At 53.7% G+C, this 14,725-nt stretch overlaps 1 protein-coding gene across 2 annotated transcripts in view; it reads right to left on the bottom strand.

Moving 5' to 3' along the window:
* Window positions 1-887: 887 nt before the first annotated feature.
* Window positions 888-14,725, bottom strand: part of RGS9 (regulator of G-protein signaling 9) — a 62,365-nt gene continuing 48,527 nt past the window's right edge. For both annotated transcript variants that reach the window (XM_005875782.2, XM_014547267.1), the window contains exons 17-20: window positions 13,567-13,684; window positions 9,781-10,256; window positions 8,840-9,355; window positions 888-898 (exon numbers count right to left, since the gene is read on the bottom strand). In XM_005875782.2, the coding sequence (XP_005875844.1) occupies window positions 9,220-9,355; window positions 9,781-10,256; window positions 13,567-13,684 (730 nt within the window). In that variant the 3' untranslated portion in view covers window positions 888-898; window positions 8,840-9,219. The remainder of the gene's footprint in view (window positions 899-8,839; window positions 9,356-9,780; window positions 10,257-13,566; window positions 13,685-14,725) is intronic.

Here is a 14,725-nt window from a genome sequence, read left to right as displayed (position 1 = left end):
CATGTCCCTCACATGCAGGAGGCAACCAATCAGTGTGTTTCTCTCACATTGATATTTCTCTCTGTCTTTCATCTCTCTTCTACTCTCTCTGAAAATCAATGGAAAAATATCCTCGGGTGAGGATTTAAAAAAAAAAAAAAGAAAGATCAGAAGAGCTAAAGATCAAAAGTGCTGATTGTGAGTTACTTAATTTTTAATTAACAAAATGGGAAAACATGAACAGTAAATAAACTCCCTTTCTTAATTCCTTTTAAACTTGAAATATGTGGATGCAATAGAATAATAAAAAAGGCCTTTAGTGGAACAACAAAGTTTAGGAACCAATGAGATACAAAGGAAACATATATAATCACAAATATGTATGAGGGAAGGGAAAATAATATTATTACTTGTATGCCCTTGATCACACACAATGGGTGGAGGGGGTAAAGCGACATGTGGAAGAAAAAGTTGTTTAACAATAAAGCCTACTTTTCTGCATACAACATAGGAATGACATGACCAAGGAATTTCAACTCTGTCTTGGAAAAAAAGTAAAAGAGGAGAATGGGTTGAAACTCACCAAAAATGAGACTTATGAGGTCAAATATGTAGCGTAAGCCTATCGGGCGAATGCACTGAAGGGCATGTAAGTTAGGAGCGGGGTGAGGCATTTCCCCATGAAAACTGTGACATGGAGCGGCCACACAGTTGACCACCTCCCTGGGTGCCCTCAACAGAAACTCATGTTCTCTAGCCACCGGTGGGTCCTCAACGCTGCTGGGCAACCCTCAGTATTCCTCCGGCCACGGTCACTTCCTCTCTCCTCCAGATCTCGCTTTTCTACCCTCTTGCCCTCTCTCTTCTTTCCCTCTGCTCAGTCCCTCAATACCTTCAGCTATTCCCAGGCCATCACTATCTCCATTATGTCTCTGAGGGTGTCCACAAAAACTACATCACCACTCCTGTCTCCTCTCCCAGGGACCCATTCAGCAGCGTCAAACTCAGCATCCTGCGTTTATCTCGCCTGAGCCTTCCCCCACCTGGTTTCCGGCCGCATCAAATGGCGGCAGCCATCATTAACTGCTCCTTTCCCCTGACGTCACGGCCTATGTCTGTTCAACCCTCTGGCTGTTTCGTTCTTTCCTCTCCAGTCTCATTTTCAGCACCCTAGTCTCATTGTCGGAACCCTTACCAGTTCCGTCCTATGAAGATTTCACAAACTTACTGTTGCTTCACTGCCCAGTCCATCCCAAACTCTGCCCCCAGATGTATTTTTCTCAAGTGTGACTTCGATCCGCTAGTGTCAGGCTCAAAACCCTCCCTGGCTCTCCACTGCCTATCTGTTCTCCTCAGCTCAGCTCTGGGGTCAACCTGTCGAGGACATTATTTCCTACTGTCCCTTTAATAAACTGGACTCCTCGTGGTTCTTGGCTGCAACCCTCTCTTTCCTGTCTGTCCTCTGTCTCCATCCGTTGTCCTGTGGTTTCCTCCAACTGGGATGCTTCCTGTTTCCCCTCCGTCATGTAAGGTTCAACCTGAACTCATCTGTGAAACCCCGATGGCGCCAGTGGGTGATCCTTCCCCCCTCGGAAACGCTACTCTCTTGCTGACATTCTGCTTCGTGTCATTTTAATGCAAGCTTTAGAGCCCTGAAAACTCAGAAAGTCCTTGAGGGCAGGGGCCACGCAACCCGTTCTGGCATCCCCGGCACCAGCCACACAGTAAGTCCTCCGAATGGGTGTTAAAAAAAAATCCTTAAATTATTAATGTTGCGGAGACTCGCTGAGCCAGGCCACCTCTATTGACAAACCGCTCTCTTCCTTAGCTCTGCTACTAACATCACACACAAACCCACTCACCTGCTCTTTCCTCTCAAGTCAAGCAGAGCAGACGCAGCCCTCATTACAGACCCCACTGACGGCTCTTTCTCCAGACCCAGATCTCTTGCCCTGAGGGTGCCAAGCCAACTCCCCCAGATGAGGATCTCAGTCTCAGGGCTTAGCCGACTTCTGAGGGTCTCCTTCTCTGTCTTCCTGTCATCAACTTTCCACTTCTGGTTCAATCCCCAGGCCCGGGAGCAAAGCCAAAGCTTGACCCCAAGGCAGAGGCCCCTCAGAACCAGCTCAAGAGCAAAAGAAACCCTGACTTCCCCGAGATCAAAGCTCTGTGCAGCCGGATCACCCATGGCCTAATGCCACGCTGCTATGGCAACATGAATTTTAAGCAGACATCTGCAGAACCTGCCTCCTCTGTGCCGGCAACCCCGGAGCCAGCCTCTCTGGGGTGGGACACCCCACAGTGAGGATCCAGGATGCGCCTGAGGGACCTGAGTTGTTTTCTGGGGTCACCCTGTAGCTGACTGACATCCTGAGACCTGATACAGGGAAGGGGGGAGTGGATCACACTATGTCCCCAGAGAGAGAATGCATTGCTGGGGAAGACGTGTGGGCACCAGCAGCCTCAAGGGCAGAATCCAACAAGGAAGCTGAAAACGGTTCCTCATTTCTCTCCCCTGCAGAACCCAGGCTCTTCTGTACCTTTTGCATCCATGCAAAGATGACTGACACAGTACCCAATCCCAGGGATGTCACCATCTCTTGGGGGGATAAATCATATATTGAAACAACACAAATTAGTATATTGAATTGTGCTGTGTTGTGTTGTAACTGAGATCGTAATGAAGTTTCCCTCCCTTCCTGTGAAGCTGTGCACCGGGACCACTGCTGATGGCGGCACCAAACAAACACCCAAAGCCCAGCCAGGCTGGGATGCCCCACAGGAGACAGGCAGGGAGGCACATGGCCCAGGGTCTCTGTGATCGTCCCCCCTGTCCTGTCCTCCCAGGCTTAGGACTGTGCAAGGGGACAGGAGCCCTGGCATACTTGGCCTCATTCCCTGCTGGCCTGAAGAAGGTGGACTCCAGGGTGTCTCACTGAGTAAATATCAGTACGGACGGTGTGACATTGTCAGTATCGGTTCTGGGTGTGTGTAAGGAGAGGTTGCCCTCATACAGTCTCGTTGTCAGAAACCTAGACTTCTCACAAGGCAATTGGGCAGGTGGACTGGTCTTTAAAATGTGCACACTTTTTAACCCAGCAATTCCTCTTTGTTGTTTCTGTCCCGGGAAGTACTTGTAGAGATGCACACAGAATATACCAGGATGTTCAATACAACATTGTTTTCATAAAAAATTGGAAACAACTAAATATTCAAAGCATGATACAAGCGTAATGTATGAGTTTCCTGTGGCTGCTGTAACAAAGTGCCACACACTAAAACAATAGAAATGTATTCTCTCACTGTGCCAGGGGCCAGAAGTCCAAAATCAAGGTGTCAGTAAGGCCACGCTCCCTCTGAAAGTTCTAGGGGAGGCTCCTTCCTGCCTCTTTTAGCTCCTGGTAGCCCCGGCAATTCCCAGCTTTCCTTGGCTTATAGCAGCATCGCTCCAGTCTCTGCCCTCATCGCCATATGATCTTTCCTCTGTGTGCTTCTTTCTTTCTTTTTTTTAATCCTCACCAGGGATATCTTTCCATTAATTTTGTTAGAGAGAGTGGAAGAGAGATTGGTTGCCTCCTGCATGAGCCCCAACCAGGGCCCAGGCTGGGGAGAAGCCTGCAAGCGAGGTACATGTCCTTGACTGGAATCGAACCCAGGACCCTTCAGTCCGCAGGCCGACACTCTATCTACTGAGCCAAACCAGCTAGGGCTCCTCTGTGTGTTTCTGTGTGTTCTCTCCTCCTAGAGGATTTTCATCACTAGATTTAGGGGCCATCCTAATCTGTTATGACTAGTATTTCAGAAAAAAAAAAAGAAATACTAGAAAGAATTTTTTTAAAGACACTAGAAATTTCAGATCAATAACTACTCTGAAGTCATTGACTTTTCATCCTGTTTCAAAAAAACAAAACAAAACAGATTCATGAGAGATATAAAAGTGAAATAATGAAAGGGCCACCAGTGCAAAACATCAACCTCAATTTACAAAGTGATGTCGCTGTATCATCAGGAGATTTTTATCTTCATAGGCGTTGCATCTTCAAAACCCCAGACCCCAAGCTGGGTGTAGTGCTTATCTTAGGTTCTGTACAAAGGTGGGGCTGCAGACAGGCCTCCCGCCCTTTAGAACTTCCCATCGTGGAAAATTATTGAGATGAGAGTAATACGCCCCAAAATAAAATTCAATAAGCATGACACAGTGACAGGGGCCTGCACTCCGGTCGTCCAGAAACTTGGCTGAAAATCCCCGGAGTGCCATGTTGCTACGATGCTTCAGTGTCTCTTTGCCTTGAAGCCAAAGAAGAATGAGGGGACATGGAGGAGTCGCACAGAGAAGGACCAGGGCTGGGGACTCTGCCAGGAAAGGTCTTCCTGACACCTGATGAATCGCACCCACAACAGGAGCCAAGGACGTGGCCAGGCGTTTGGGCCCTCCTGGGGGTGAGCCTCGCTGTGCTCTCAAAATGGGCAGCCCTGCTTCCCTGCTGGCTGAGATACGTTTGCTTTGTCCTTGTCCCCTGGGCCTCCAGGAACTGAATCCCAGAAGATGTTTTCTGTCGGCTCCGTACAGAGGTGGACGTCGTCTTCATGCTGTGCCTTCCGGATAGTACCTCGCCCTGTTCTTTTGCATGTCGTGGAAGGTACGTGTGCTGAGATTAATTTCATAGGGTTCTGGCCTCCCTACCACACGCTCCTCAGCACACACAACCACAATCTGGGACCAGCAAGACTTTCTCAGACGCCCCAGACACATACTCTATGCACACACATGTCAGGATTATAACGTGTGGCCCTGGGTGCCTGCATATACACGTGTGCACACATGCAGGCATGCTCACACACCTCCATGCACGTGGGCAGACTCCCTCCCCTCGTTGGACGTAGCAGATACTGACACACCAGCACCTAAACCCAACCCAGCTGCCCCTGATATACGCCTCCCCCTCACAGGGGCCTTTGAACACCCTCTTGCTACTTCCTGAGAAGAAATTGAGCTGCCCCTCCCTCGGTCCGTCATAGGGCCATACACAGGTCCCTCCCGTCAGCAGAAAAGCTTGTTTCCTGACCCCATTTGTTACCCTTATATGTCACCCCACTGTGGGCCCTCTGGGTGCCCCAGCCCCCCAGCTTCTCCTGCTCAACAAGGAGCTGGCACATCCCTCAGGCCGAGGAGTGAAGGATGAAGTTTATGGGTTTCTAGTCCTAGGAGACAGAGCTTGACCCAAAGAGAGGACCCTAAAGGGAGGGATTCTATTGGCTGCGGTCCCACCCTCACCCTCAGCCATCAGGAACAGAGAGCATCGGCCCCTCGGCCCCATGGGGCTCAGCAGCCAGGAGGACCCTGCAGGGGCCCCGCAGCCAAGGTCATTGCCAGGAGCCCGAGGCCCAGCGAGAAGCTCCTCTCTCCCAAGGTCGCCATCTCGCCCAGCTTCAGGGGCTCTGGGGCTGAGGACAGGGGGACAACGCTCACAGTCCCTCCCACTGCTGCCACTGCCCCCGCCCCACCCCAACACAGAGGAGAGCACCTGTCTCTAAGTCCCTCTTCCTTCTTCTCCGGCAGAGGCTCTGCATCTTTAAGGGGAAATCCCAGCCACCTCCCTTTGGGGATGCGTGAGCCTCGGACTCCCTCTTCTGGTGAAGCACAAGGAAGAGATGGTGCCCAGAGTGGAGGGCTGGGTCTCAGAGGCCCAGGTGAGCAGAAGTCCCATGTCCCCTCCCTGTCCCAGCTCACCTTCTGGGCACCCAGGGACCTCGGAGTACTTGGCCAGTACAGACTCTAAAAATCCTTCTTCTTCTCTTTCCTGGCAACTGACCCAGGGACAGCACGGTCTCCTCTCGGGCTCAATGACGTCACAGCTCAAGAGGGCCACCCAGTGTCCCCTCCCACAGCCGCCTTAGGACTCCGGGAGACACTGTTCTGCTGGTAGGTTTTCACCGGAAGGAAGGTGAGCACATCCCTGACACTGACCAACGTGGTGGGCTAAGAAAACAGGCTGTTTTCTGTCTTTATTTCTGCGGTGGCCCCAAAGGCTGAGAATACAACAGTAGCTACAAGCGCTTGCCGAGGTTCCAATGAGGTGCTCACCTCGTGGGCGGGAGTGAGGCCGTGGGAAAGGCTGCAAAAAAAATAAATAAATCCTGGTCCACTGTCCACCTCCAGAGACTCTGACACACTCCAGTCGGCCTGGGTGTGTCCTCAACACGCGTGGGCGGGAGTGAGGCCGTGGGAAAGGCTGCAAAAATAAATAAATAAATCCTGGTCCTCTGTCCACCTCCAGAGACTCTGACATGACTGGCCGGGTGTGTCCTGGATACAGGGCCTTTCCAGGTTCCCCAAAGGAGAACCATCAGACCAGTGACTAGGGGGCTTCCTCAGACACTCCACACACATGCTCCATGCACACACATGCCAGGGTGTAACGTGGGGCCCTGGGTGCCTGCATATACACATGTGGAGAAACGAGATTAAAAAATACCAGTCCCACCCTAGCCAGTTTGGCTCAGCGGATAGAGCGTCAGCCTAGGGACCTGAGGGTCCCAGGTTCGATTCCGGTCAAGGGCAGGTACCTCGGTTGCAGGCTCCTCCCCAGCCTGGGCCCTGGTTGGCGCTCGTACAGGAGGCAACCAATGGATGTGTTTCTCATACATCGATGTTTCTCTCTGTCTTTCCCTCTCTCTTCCACTGTCTCTTAAAAAAAAATCAATGGAAAAATATGCTCGGGTGAGGATTACCAACAACAACAAAAGAAACCGGGCCCTGGATTCCCTCCCCTCCCCGGACCCCACTCGCCCCAATGCTCCTGGCCTTTGGACAATGAGGTAACAGAGGCAGAAACTCCTTCGTGTTGGAACTTCCTTCCCTCTGGGGTCTTTGTCACTGCACTTTAGCCTGGGCCTTAGCTGACCCAACCGGTGACTCCTTCGGGCTCTGGTCATTGCTACTGAGATCCACGTGGGCTCGGCTCCTCGTTAGGATCCTGGCGGCGTAGGAGTGGAGCCCTGCCACCCTCTGTGCGGGTTCGGGGCTGAGCTTCTCCTTCTTCCCGGACACTGTTGCTGTCGACCTCTGAAATCAATAAAGAAATATATTTTTTTAAAAAAAGAAGAAGAAACCGGGCCCTGGATTCCCTCCCCTCCCCGGACTCCACTGGCCCCGATGCTCCTGGCCTTTGGACAAGAGGTAACAGAGGCAGAAACTCCTTCGTGTTGGAACTTCCTTCCCTCTGGGGTCTCTTTGTCACTGCACTTTCGCCTGGGCCTCAGCTGATCCAACCGGTGACTCCTTCAGGCCCTGGTCATTGCTACTGAGATCCACGTGGGCTCGGCTCCTCTTTAGGACCCTGGCAGCGTAGGAGTGGAGCCCTGCCACCCTCTGTGCGGGTTTGGGGCTGAGCTTCTCCTTCTTCCCAGACACTGTTGCTGTCAATGAAGGGTATGGATTGCTTTCCTTCAATCTCATTTCAGCGCAGCTTCGCAAAAAGGCATCACGTTCACCGGCCCCCTCACCTTCCAAGAAGGACCCGGCCTATGTCACTTATTCTGGGAGCAGAGGTTCCTGACCCCAAGGTGAGTGACCTTTGTGAGCCCACGGGAGTGGGTTCTGTAGAATCTAAACCTCAAAGCCTGTGTTTCCTGCAGGGTCGGCCAGCCCAGGCTTTGGCCAGGCACCTACCCGCCACTCATACTTAGAAGTGCGTGAACGGGTGACTCAGCGGCCCCAGTATTTATGGGCTAAGGGAGGTCAGTTGTCAAGGTTAAAAGCAAATGTGGGGCCCTTATCTGCTAATTGAATTCCGATGAAGTGGAGGATGAAAGGGGGTGGGGCATAATGAGTGGTTGGGCAAACCCCTTGAACTTCTTTTTCTCAGGGTGACTTCCCATGCATCCTTCAGGAAACATTTTACTCGCCCTGTAACCCTTCATCTCAACCCACTGTCCAGTCCAAACCAGATCCCAGCAGGACCCCTTGGGCAACGCCACAGGGCTGTGGGCAGAAACAGATGACACCAGGCACCTGCTCAGCATCGCAGGGCAGGGCATGGCCTATTGTTTATTTCAGGGTTCTCAGCAGGGGCCCCTGATATCAGACCAGGTAACCTTTTGTCGTGGAGGGATAGGGGACATCCTGCACACGCTAGGGTGTTCACAGCATCCCTGGCCTCTACCCACTCGATGCAGGTAGCTCCCCAGCCAGTCCTGACAACCGAGACTGTCTCCAGGCACGGCTCAGTGTCCCCCAGAGGCAATGTTGTCCCCCGGTGGAGAACCACTGCTCTAGATGAGTTCCATGCAGCAACAGTCACTGCTGCATCCCCGGGGCCTAGCACAGTGCCTGCCACACGGCAGGGGCTCGATGAAGACTTATTGCGTGAATGTCTGGAGAAGAGTTGGGAGGGGCACACCGAGGCCTGGCCCTGCAGAGGGGCCCACTGGATGGGTACAGCAGGCACGAGTGTGCGCTCAGACCTCCTGCTCAGGGCCAGGCTTCCCACAGGTGCTCCCAGCCAATGGCCTTGCCTGGTGAGGGCGCTAATGCACAGGACAAGACACAGGACACCTCCGACAGTGGCTCTGGCTGAGGGACACCCCAACAGCCTGGCCAAAACTTTCTTGGAACTGGGCTTCCATCAGAGACTCTCCCCGCCCACTTCTCCCTCCCCAGAGGTCAGCCCAGCGTCATGGTCCGAAGGCCCTCGCCGTTTCTCCAGCTCCTACTCTTGATTCTTCCCAGGTGTTTCCCCAACAGAGCCCTTGCGCACCTAACCCCGCCTTGGCATCTGCTTCTTGGTGGGTCTGGGCAGCACACCTGGCATTCTAGAGGGGCGCCTTTCCCCAGCCCCCTTCCTGGGGGGTGTCACACTCTAGGGCCTCTCCCTGGCAAGCTCCGTGGCTAAAGCATCACGCACAAGCCACTTGATAGCTCATAAATAACCAAGAAAACCTGACACACACTAACATTTCACTCCCAGAGACTCTTACAAGTTAACCTTTTATCGGTTTTAAGGCAGCGAGTAAAGTCGTTTTATCCACATGCCAAAGGGGGAAGGTCAGAAGGTGGGAGGGAATTGGCCACTGGAGCCCAGACAAAGCACACTTCCCCCAAGTCCACGTCATCTCGTCTCTCGGCCCCAAGTATGATCTTAATGCACTGAGGTTCGAGAGCGTGTCCCCTTGCCTCACCCAGCAGAGTCTGCCAGGAGCACCTGCTGGTCCCAGGCCCCTGACTCGGCCAGCTCTGCCCTAGGCCAGGCTCTCCCAGGGGCAGATGACCTCCTTCTTGATGGCCTGGTCGCCCGAGGCTCCTGGCCCCGTGTCCTCCGCGTCCATCAGGTAGGTGCCACTCTCCACAGGCACATCCATTTTGATCTGGAAAAAGCTTCAGACACAAGAGGAAAGCAAGTATGGGGAGTGCAGGGGGAACACCAAATGGAAAGAATCAGTAGACATGCACACCCAGAGACATATGTGTACACACACACACACATGCACACACACACAGAGACATATGCACATATACTAGTATACACCCATGCACACACCCACAGATATGTACACACATATGCACACAGCCATATGCACATATATGCACACACCCACCTATATGTGCGCACATGCACATGTCCACAGGCATGTATGCACACATACACACATGCCCATACCCACAGGCATATGCACACATGCACGTATGTGCAGACCCACAGACATGCACGCCATACACATGCACATGTGTACCAACAGACATGTGCTCACATACCCACACACGTGCATACACACACATAGCACCCCCCCACTGGTTCTCACTTTGTCACTCTCCTGGATTTCAGCCGTGGCAGCTGCTGACCCACATCCCCTAGGGGCTGCACCTTCCCATGGGACACAGGGGGGCACTTGGGCGAGAGCCTGGCAAAGACGGGGGAGGCCAAACAGCCTCGTCTCAGAAAACTGCTGAAGGACACAGCCATGCGGGCCTTGAGAGGGGCCCTGGGCGGGGGGCGGGGCCAGGGGCAGTCAGCAGAGGCCTCGCTGGTGTCTGCATTGGAGGGTCCTGGGCCGGCACTGGACCCCCCGGCCTCGCCCTTCTGCTCCGAGCCATCCAAGGCCACCGTGATGGGCGAGGGGCAGACAGTGCTGCTGGGCCTCCGCATGAAGCGGCCTGGCGAGGGGAAGGGCTTCCTGGGGGAGCGGCAGGAGGAGGAGAAGGGGCTGGAAGGAGAGGGGGGCACGCAAGTCCCCGTGTACACGGCCAGGTGGGGGCTGGGAGCAGTGTGCTGGCCAGGCTGCAGGGAAGGAAAGAGAGCTCAGAGTGAGTTGGGTGGCTGGTCGATGGGCACAGGGGCTGCCCCCTGATAACTCAGCCCCTGCCCGTGCCCAAAGCACAGGTCTGGTGTGGCTTCACCTGGGAAGTTGGGAAGGGCCCCCAAAGCCACCTGTGACGATGGCACAGACACACAGAGGCCTTCTGCCAAGCCCTGTCCCAAGCCCTGGCCATGGTCCCCAGACGTGGGCACTGCATCCCAAGGCACAGACTGGTCATCCTCCAGGCCTGGGATGCTGGGTGTGGCCAGGTGAATTTCCAACCCCCCCTCAGGCCCAGTCCCCCAGTGAGCAATGCTTAGTACCTGCCACACACCGTCATCCCTTCTCTATCCTTGGTTCCCACCCTCAGGGCTGGCGGCATAGGAAACATTTTACTAGAGTGACAGAGGTGGCAGAAGCCCCAGCTGGTGCCTGGCTGACTCTTCCAGGCCTGAGACCACCCACGCTGACCTGAACCCCTACCTGTGTCCACAGACACACCTGGGGGATGGATGGCCTGGACCCAGCACCTCCCCGTGCCTCCTGCGGGCAGAGCAGGTGGTTGGGAGGAAAGACTGCGTGTGGGACCTGGACAAGCCGGGAGAAGGAGGAGGCAATACGGGGCGGGGAGGGTACTCGTTGGAGAAGTGCCTCAACCTCCCTGGTAGCACCCGGGTGGGAGGGCGGGGCAGGCGTGCTTCAGCCGAAGGAGCCTGAGAGAGCCTGTCTGAGCTGGAAAATTAAAATCGGAAAGTCCAGGGAGGCTCCCCTCTGTCCTCTCTTCCCTTCCCAGGGTCATGGGCGGGGTTTGCTGTGTCCCCTCCTGAGGAGGCGCTGATGCATGTCGCCGTCCCATTGCCTGTGGGGTTTGGAGAGGACATGGGGTCCTGGAGAGTGAACTAAAACACCAAACCCACGAAGTAAGCCTCATTAGGAGAAATAAAGACATCAACATGCTCTTCCGCTCTTAACTAACTGACTGAGGACACCCCACCTGGTCCATTCACTTGAACCCTACTTACTCAGAATTAGTGATAACCTCCTGTTATAATCCCCACTTTACAGATAAAAATACTGAGGCTCCTGGAGATGATACAACTTGACCAAGATCACACAGCTTATGATAGGAGGAGCCCCTCCCTAAACTCCCACCCCCCCCAATTCTGTGCCCTCTCCCCCACCTCACTCCTTCCCCAGCTCCTTCTCTTTTCCAGGATGAAGGACAGTACAGGTAAGGAAGGTGGCCACTGTCCTGCTTCACTTCCCTGGCCTGAGAAGGTCCTTCCTTCTGGGCCAATAGCCATTAGCCCAACTGGCCCTGGACACTCTAAGCAGGATGCCTTTCCTACCCCCCACCACCATGACCTTGGACATTCCTCCCCCAGAGGCCTGGGCTTGCACTTGGAGACCCAGCCCTTCCAGCCCACCCCACACCCACCATTGGTGTGAAGCAGCGAAGCAGTGGCATGCAAGGCACATGGTGAAGAAATGAGACACGACAGAGACACGGTGAAGGTGAGCTTGGCTTGGTTTGGTTTTGTGCTGCTGTTTTATTATGCAAGGGAACCCAGAGAAGTGGGGGAAGGAGCATGAAATGGGCAGGTGTGTTGACATGAGGACACAATCACAGGATCGAAATGAAAGGCAAAGCAGATGGTGCAAGAGGAGTGATTCATTTTCCACCCAGAAACTGGGTGAGGATTCCAATGAGACCTGTGCCACCTGAACTCCTACTTCCTGGGCGCAGGCAGGTGAGGAGAGGGCTGCATTCAGGGTGAGCACGCAGTGTGCGCCGTCACCCCCTCCAGTCCCTTCTCACTCGCCCTTTCCTCACCGTCCCCAAAAGCCAATGCGTAAAGTTGGCCCCAGGAAGGAAAAGCCGCATGGGTGAGCACCTCCTCTCATCCTCAGCCCAGCACATTCCTTCGCATTTGGACCTTTACTTCAGCCATGGAACTCAGGGCCAAAGGACTGACCAGTCACTATACGATTGCTAGCCAGTCCTCTCACAGGAGCTGCAGGCAGAGGACAGGACACCAACGCCCTAATCCCCTCCCCTTAAATACGTCCTCATGGTCCCTAGAGAGCTGGGAGGGCTACCCCGCAAGACTTTGAGAGAGAAGAGAAGTAAGATGGTTTGTGTATCCCTCAGGAAATGCCCTACATATTAAAAAAATAACAAATCGCTGTATTGGACAACACTGGCAGGTATAAGAAAGCACACGCTTACTCTAAGACCATGAAGATACTAGGGATGGTGAGGAGGATGGTGATGATGATGATGAGGTGATGATAGTGATGGTGAGGATGATCATAGTGGTACTGCTGCTGATGGTGGTGATGATGAGGATGATGGTGGTGATGATGCAGGTGATGGTGAGGATGCATGAGGTGATGATAGTGATGGTGAGGATGATCATAGTGGTACTGCTGCTGATGGTGGTGATGATGAGGATGCTGGTGATGGTGATGCTGGTGATGGTAGGGATGATAGTAAGGACGGTGATGATGGTGGTGATGCTGATGATTATATTTGTTGTGCTGATAATATCAGCAGCTGGCCTTTACTGAGCACTTATTACATGCCAGGCATTGTCCTAAGCACCCTACTGATATTTTCTTGTCTCTGGCCCACCCATCCTCCGTAATTGTGACTAAGAATTAGCTCAACAGACATGTCTTAGCAGGGCCTTACCAGGCAGGTGTAACAGAGGTGTGCAGTGACATGCATCTATCTATAGGGAAACCCTGCAACTAGTCTCTTGGCAGGATCTCCAACTGCTTTAGAAGCGACGTCTAAATTGGAGAGATAAGATGGGATGAGGCGCTTCACTAAGCTATTTGAAACAAATGTGCCTGAAAGAGCTATGCCTGGGCTGAGTAGGGGACAGAGAGGCCTTCTCTTTAATTTTTCAAAGCAAATGGTGGGACACAAATCAGCCTGTTTTCTCTATGGTTCTCACTACCAGGACCCCCTATGGTGAGATAGGTGGTCACACAGCAACTGAGTCAGGAGACCTCCCCCCACCACTGCCCCTTGGTTGTTGGGGTGAGAGAGCTAAGCTCGCGTTGCCATGGTATTGGGAAGCCCACCATGAAGGAAGTCAGAGAAATATGGGCTGGACCTGTGTACCCCACGGCCCCACTGATCGGGGATGGACTCTCCTAGACTCTGACCCTGCCTTTGCTTGCCTCTCCCACATGCCTGCCCCGCCACCCCCAGCAATGGCAGATTTATTTAGGAGGCAGCTCTCTTTTGAGCTGGCTCCTACGGTCCAGCTTGCTCAGGACCTGGGTGATGTCCACCGTGTTGGCTGCTTCCCGAGCTTTGGCTTCCTCCTCCAGCTGCCTCAGGATGACAGGGCTCGGGCTGGAGCGCAGGTGACGCCGCATAAATGGGAGGCTGGAGCTGGAAGGAGGGACAGCGCTGGTGGTTAGCAGAAAGCCACAGGCTTGCCCAACAGTGGCCTCTCAACACCTGGCTTGGAGGTGGGGCTGGGAGGCCAGAACTGGACTTGTTCCTCATGCTCCTGGTGAACTTCAGGTGGGGCTCTCAGAGGTGTATCTGACCTCAGCTCTTTTCTCTTCCCTTGGAGCGTGGGACCAGAGTGAGTCCCAACTGCCATCCGATTTTAGGCTAGGCACAAGAGAGCCTGCCTGGATGGTGACGATTAGACACACCTACAATCTTTAGAAGTCAACCTGTCATCTTAACTTCCGGCAGGCTCTTCCTGAAGGAGGGACCGAGGAGGGTTTGGGTTCTTGCCTCAAGGGAGAGTTGGAGCATTTGTTTTCAAAAGCCAAGGCTCTGGGAAGGAGAAGAGCTGGGCTGGTTAAGAGGTCAGTGGGCCGAGAAAGGGGAAAGGGGCCTGGAGAGGGCTGGGGAGCTGTTGGCCCCGTGCACATGCACCCAGGGAGTCAGACCTCCCACAGAGGTTAAACGTGGATTCCTGGGACCAAGCTCTCTTGACCATGGCCTTGGAAGAAGCCAGGACAATGCTCTGACTCATACGGAGGAGAGAGAGCAGCTAAGCCACCCACAGGCTTGGAAACAAGCATTTAGCAGCAAAGGTAGACTTAAAACCTAGGACGTCCCCAAATTTCTGGACTACTGGAGCCTGTAGAACTCTATCCTAGGGAGGAAGAGGGCTCCCCAACAGGAAGGCATGCCTGATAGTGAATCTCCCACCAGCCCTGCCAAGGGAAGGCGGAGAGCTCCATGTAACTTGCTCTAGAAAAATTAAGTTTTACACATCGTCTTATACCTGCAAATCATGGAACGAACTCACACCCGCCATAATCCCACACAGTCACAGGCGGAGCTTCAATGTCACCAAAGCATTTCCACGCGTGTTCCCGCCCACAGCAGCAGTAACAGCATCGCCCGGCTCCAACACAGCGCCTCGCGCTGCCCCTGGGGCTGATGCCAACACAGCCCTCCCGGCACCGG

This window comes from Myotis brandtii, unplaced genomic scaffold (genome assembly GCF_000412655.1).
Source record: "Myotis brandtii unplaced genomic scaffold, ASM41265v1 scaffold469, whole genome shotgun sequence".
NCBI lineage: Eukaryota > Metazoa > Chordata > Mammalia > Chiroptera > Vespertilionidae > Myotis > Myotis brandtii.
The sequence above is the reverse complement of the archived record's forward strand: the minus strand, read 5'-3'. Positions and strand labels throughout refer to the sequence as shown.